This window comes from Triticum urartu, chromosome 4A, assembly GCF_056163025.1.
Source record: "Triticum urartu cultivar PI428250 chromosome 4A, HENAU_Tu73, whole genome shotgun sequence".
Classification (NCBI taxonomy): domain Eukaryota; kingdom Viridiplantae; phylum Streptophyta; class Magnoliopsida; order Poales; family Poaceae; genus Triticum; species Triticum urartu.
This window is the reverse complement of record NC_141876.1, coordinates 528,245,637-528,251,513: the sequence shown is the minus strand read 5'-3', so window position 1 is coordinate 528,251,513 and position 5,877 is coordinate 528,245,637. Positions and strand designations below refer to the sequence as shown.

Below are 5,877 nucleotides of genomic sequence, written 5' to 3'. Positions count from 1 at the left end.
AACTGCCTAATGTGCACGCAAGTAGATGGCAACTGTCTTTTACCGAGTTGCCATGTGTTTTTGCATGGTACATGGCAACTGCCCAACGTGCACGTACATGGCAACTGCCCTAACGTGCACGTAAGCAGATGGCAACTCTTCCTTTTTACATGGCAACTGCCCTAGCATGCTTGTGAGCACATGGCTCTCTCAACTGCCTAGTGTTAATATGTGGCAACTCCTAAAGTTATGAAATCATGGCAACTATATTAGATCAGACCATACATGGCAACTGCAGTTGAGCAACCATGGCAACTGCAGTTGTCCGACATGGCAACCGTAGTTCAGCGACATGGCAACTGCAGATAAACGAACATGCATGAGGGTCTGGACCATGGCAACTGCGGGCGCGCGGTGGGCGTCACGCGTCGCGTGCGGGGCCAGAAGGGTACGAGGCCTGACATACGGGCGTGTGGGCGTTATCAACTTCGCCCACACGCACGCGTGTGAGAGGGTTCAGGAGGGAAAAAAGATGTGTGTGGGCATTAGTTATTTTGCCCACACATAGGTGTGTGGGCTGGTTGCTGTCCATGCTACACGAGGCGTGTCGCACAACTATCCGATACACCACACGTGTGGCAGTTATCGGGACCTAAAAAAACTAATGAAAAATTGAAACTATTTTGAACTTTTAAAGTCATGATTATCTTCGGGGGTTTTCATCATGTTTTTTTCTAGTACATGCATAATATTGCTATAATAGCTCACCAACCTCAAAGCATCTATGGTTGTCTGGTTCTGATCTGCTACCTATTGGAGCCATTAGAAAATCTGAGTTGACCCAGCATATAGTATTGCAACATTTCAAACTCGCCCATGTAGCTAGCAAACAATTGAACATACACAACAAATCCTCATTGGTGTAATGTAGTTGAGATAATTCGTAGCAACATAGAAACCAACATTCACAATAATGTGAAAAGTCTGTGGCATGGACAAAACATCTTCGACAAAATATACGACGCTTTGTGACAAGATTTTGATTAATGTGTCTTAAAATAAAGTACAGATTGAGTACCTCACATGTTTTTCAAACTGTTTTGAGGAAAGGAATGAAGCGGGGCATAAACCCCTGTTTCTTGTTTTTTTAAGCAACAAATCCTTGTTTCTTTTGCGTTTCTATAGTCGAGCCGGACCACCCTGCACCAGCTCCATGGGCCCCTTGTTCTTCTTGGTTTGTATCTGATCGTTACGTATCCACCGTCCCTCCCTTGCCACTTACCGATCACATCTCACGACGCCGCCCTTTCCTCGAGCGGGATCGAGGGTTTACTTCCTTCCTAAACCTAAATCGTCTCCTTCCTGTTTTTCTCGACACACCCATACTAGCTGCTGCCATGGCCCCAACCAACAGCTGGGTCTTGCTCAAGCGCCGGATTTTCATCGAGCACGACGCGAGCGAGACAGGAGGGGATTCGTTGGTCGGCGAGCGAAACAGAAGAGACGCCGTCCTCGCCTACCTGCGGATCTTGAAACCAGAGGCCCGCTTCGCTAATCCACCGGAGCTGTCCTCCCTCCGCATACTGCGGCCGGCGAGGCCCACCCCGGGGACGCGCGTAGATGTCAAATCCGCCTACATCGCCAGCGGGGACAAGAACCTGCTCGCGCTCTTCGCCGGTCCTTACCGCCCCGGCACCAATTCGAAAGGAGGCTATCTGATCTACGACGCGAGTAAGAATTCCCTCTCGACGATCCCACCGCCCCCCTATGACTACGGCCGCGCCGACGTCGGGATGGGGGCCGCCATCATGTGCCTCGAGGAGGGAGCGTACGTTCTTGTCGAGCTCACCAAGATAAGAGACTCCGACCCTTGTGAAGCCGCGCTCTGCACGTGGCATTCGTCCACCGCGGAATGGGTCACCAAGGTCGCGAGCTTTCCCCCCGAGCTGTCCTTCAGGGCAGACATGTGCTTCTCCTATCGAGGCTCCAGATTCTGCTGGGTGGATTTGCTTAAAGGCGTGCTGGTCTGTAATCTGGACGCGTTGCTTCGGCATGGCGTCCGCCCAGAGCTCCGCTTCGTCCCGCTGCCCGGAGAGTGCCCGACCTACGACCGTGACCAAAAGTTCAGACAACAATGGCCACTGCAGGCAGAGCAGTTCCGTTACATTCAGGGCCGGTCCTGACTTTTCGGAGGCCCGGGACGAACTTAAAAAGTGGGCCTAATATAGTAAAAAATATAAATTACATTAATATAAAGCACAATCGGCGCCAAAAAAGAAGATACAAAGCATAACGTTTTTATGCCCTAAAGAACTCCTTTTCTATTATTACTAAAAATATATATCGGATCTAACTTATCTGCTATCACTTTCTTTCTTATTTCTCAAAATCATGTTTTTAGCCAACATTTTATAAGAAAGGAGTTGAAATACCTGAATTTGTCAGTGAAAAAATAAAAGAAATCCAGCTATCCAATCCCAAGCATATCGGATCTTCCTAGGGTCCACATATCCTCAAATGAGCAACATGTACATAAATAGAAGATCAGTCTGGGAATCGCTAGAAAACAAAGAAAAATAGTACAAAGATCAAGCGGAAAAAGACTATGCAATTACAAGATCTTTGTAGGTCTTTGACCCAAGAAACTGTCCTGTTGCAACTTGCAAAGTGAATGAGCTTATGAAGTGTTGCGCTCTGCCTGTGGCCGTCCGCTAGATGAGAATACTTATATGCAAAGATGGAGAAACTGAAAATGTATCAAAGAAATCAACTTTAGCGGCAGTATCCATTAATTTGCTAGGCATACTGCATGCTTCGGGAGTAGGAGCGGAACGGGGAACGAGGAGACAGGAAGAAGAAACGACGGTGGCTGGTGTTACGAGATGGATCGATTGAATCGAAACTGGGACGGTGTCTTTCAGAATTCACGTAACCTACTAGTTTTTTCTAGCAGAACGTAACCTAGCTGATTGGGCTACATGCTTTAAGGCCCATTTTGTTCGGCTGTGTAGCATATGTGCACAGGGTTGGGGCCCACATTGGACTGGGCCCTAGGGCGTTGCCCTTCTTGCCCCTACCCAGGGCCGGCCCTGGTTACATTGCCTGTATTGGCGGGATCATCAAGCTCGTCACCATGGATGGCTTCGGCGAGCGGCCTGGCAATGAAGTCACACTGACCATCTGGACGCTCTCGCCGGACCTCCGCAGCTGGAAGAAAGGCAAGGCGTACCATGTCAAGGACATCTGGGCAAGCGAGAGCCACCGCTCGCTAGGCTTGCCGGAGGTCTTGCCGTCGTTCCCGGTGCTGAGCATGGACGGAGAAGACGTTGTCTACCTGTTCTTCACTGACGTGCTCGTGACATAGGACGGTGACTCGGTGTTCCGAGCCATTGTTTGATTCGTGTGGACATGAAGCATAACAAGGTCTCCCACCATCCAAAAAGTGCAGATGAGATGCCTTTTCAACTCTTCAGCAGTGAAATTCTTGCCACCGAGTGCAGTGCGTACCTAGCACTACGGCAAACCATAGATATAGATAGGTTTCTGTTTTCCCTCTTATATGTCAGACTCATCACCATAGAGTAGCAGAGAATCATCATGTAATAGTGTCATGAAGCTGCAACCAACTCTGTCCTTGATCTGTAAAAAAGTACAGAAAATAACATCGAGAACATCATTTAAGCATGTTGTATAAAAGATCAGAAAATTTTGGGGTCGTGTCAGCAATGCAACTAATCTAGTCCTTTCAAGATGTAGTTGTGAATCTGCAGAAATGTTGGTCGGAACCCGCCGAACCTATGCTCAGTGCCACACGTCTCCATGCAAGTTCTATTGGGATTTGTGTCTGACACATATCATCAATTGCAGCGGGAATCATCAAGAGGCGCTTAATGGGCCTACAAGTGCTAATAAAACCTATGGCATGCCAACACTAGGGAATAAAATACTAGCAGATTTGCTTTGGACGACGTGAGCTGTGTGCATGCGGCTGCACTGTTGAAGACTTTTTTTTATTGAGTTAAATACACCTATAGTACATAAACTTGCGTGATAGGTACATAATCATACATAAAGTTGAAAAATGATGCAAAATGGGTCACTGAACTATAATTTCGGGTACATTTTGCTACACCTGCTGTTAAATCTAACGGTAATTGCAAGGCTTGCCGTTAACTCGCAGGCCAGCATGGTAGTGGGTATATGTATATGCTGGGTCCACTTGTCAGTTGACTAGAGATGGAGAAGCAAATAAAAATATGTAGATGCAGGATTCGACCTTCGGACTTGAGATGTTTCAAGCACAGGGCTATGGGCATTTCCAACGCCGACGCAAACCTCATGCAACGATCTGAATCGAGGAAGTCATCCAACGCGCGCCTGTATCGGTCCGGGGCGAGATTCAGACGTGATTTTTTTCATAAATCGGAGATAAAATTGGGAGAGGTTTGCGGGAGTCCGGACCGATCCCAAATCCGTTTCTGACCGTCCTGACCCACTAAAAATCCCTCCCCCTTCCGCACGTTTTTGGTCAGCGCCGCTTCAGAGCACCAACGCCCACATTCATGCCCGGTCAAAGCGGATGCGAACGCTCACTGGCGCCGGCATTGAAACAGCGCGCGGGCCGAGAGAGCGCCACCTGCATTGCTTCCCAGTGCAGGCGACTGGCGTGCATTCAAACGGCACGACGGACTCCCATCTGTCCGTCTGTCGCCCGCATTAATGGCACGCGGTTGCCGAGGTGACTCCTCCGGCGCCATCCGTTTGGCCCTCTGCCACCCATCGGTGCTATATGAACTGCTGGCCCGTTGCCCCGGCAATAGCCAGGATCATCTCTCTCCACACCGCTCCCCGCCAAGGATCCCTCCGCGGCCAAATCTCTCTAGGACAGGCTTACGTTGGAGCGGAAGAAGGCCATGCTTGCCACGGACTTACGTCCACGAGCGCCGCCGACAGCGTGGAAGAGTAGTGCACGGTAGGCCGCCGCCGCTCGTGTCCCTGGAAGGCCACTGCTCGTCCCCTCCCGTTGGCGTCAAGCTTGGTGGGCTGAGCATCTTCGGCCGATTAGTAGCTTGGCGGCGACGTCGAGGCAGACAACGTCAGTTCTCGGGGCTTCGGAAACGAAGGTCACGGAGGCGGAGCTGGAGAGCGCCGAGGCAGAACTGGAGATGGCGAAGCTTCAGTTCTCGGTGCTGATGGCCGGAGACGGGGACCGAACACCGGCGATCATTTAGATTAGATATTAATTATACTTCAGAGCCCGCTTAGAACCGCTTTAATGTATTTGTAATGAAATCCGTCATGTTTATATGAAATCTGATATGTTTATATAAAATCCGGCCGTGTTTATATGAATTCTGGACATGTTTGAACGAATTTTGTCCGGCTGGTTCAAGTTGTTGTGAAAATGTATCCGACTAGCGTTGGATGGCTGTCTCTCTGTCTAGAAACCGTTTTCCCTGTCTACGAACAGATGCAGGAGGAAATTTACGGCTTACCGTTGAAGATGCCCTAACCACTGACCGCATAAATTGTTGTAAGTATGGTCATTTACAGTTTTATGTAAAGAAGGATACCTGGTCGATCTTTTTGCAATTGAATGGACTCAATATCTCACGTACAAGCATGTGGCTTCTCAATCAGGATTGATATTGCAGCTCGACACGTTAAAGCTAGCTAGCTTTGTACACCAGTGAGATCGTATTGCCAACGGGCCACATACCGAATACACAGGCCGGTGAAGGTAAAGGCCGCACGTATGATACCCTCGTCAACTTTGCTCTACGAGAAGTCCAACCTCTCTGCCGTCGTCACCGGCACATATCTAGTCAGCTGACAGGTGGACCAGCATGCGTATATACAGAACATAGTGGGCTGCAAGTTAATGTCACGCCGTTAGAT

The 5,877-nt window shown here is 49.2% G+C and overlaps 1 protein-coding gene across 1 annotated transcript; it reads left to right on the top strand.

Annotated features, from left to right (window-relative positions):
* The first annotated feature begins 1,376 nt into the window (after positions 1 to 1,376).
* Positions 1,377 to 3,343, top strand: LOC147976411 (uncharacterized). The gene is made up of 2 exons (XM_087520850.1): positions 1,377 to 2,144; positions 3,077 to 3,343. Exons 1-2 carry the CDS (start codon positions 1,377 to 1,379, stop codon positions 3,341 to 3,343), a joined length of 1,035 nt encoding a protein of 344 aa, XP_087376976.1.
* Positions 3,344 to 5,877: the final 2,534 nt, after the last annotated feature.

What these genes read in the sequence shown, in the direction of transcription:
- LOC147976411 (XM_087520850.1), top strand. Translation starts at nt 1,377, where the DNA reads ATGGCCCCAACCAACAGCTGGGTCTTGCTCAAGCGCCGGATTTTCATC. An exon ending in AGGCAGAGCAGTTCCGTTAC is followed by an intron (nt 2,145 to 3,076) that starts ATTCAGGGCCGG and finishes GGCCCTGGTTAC; the next exon opens with ATTGCCTGTATTGGCGGGAT.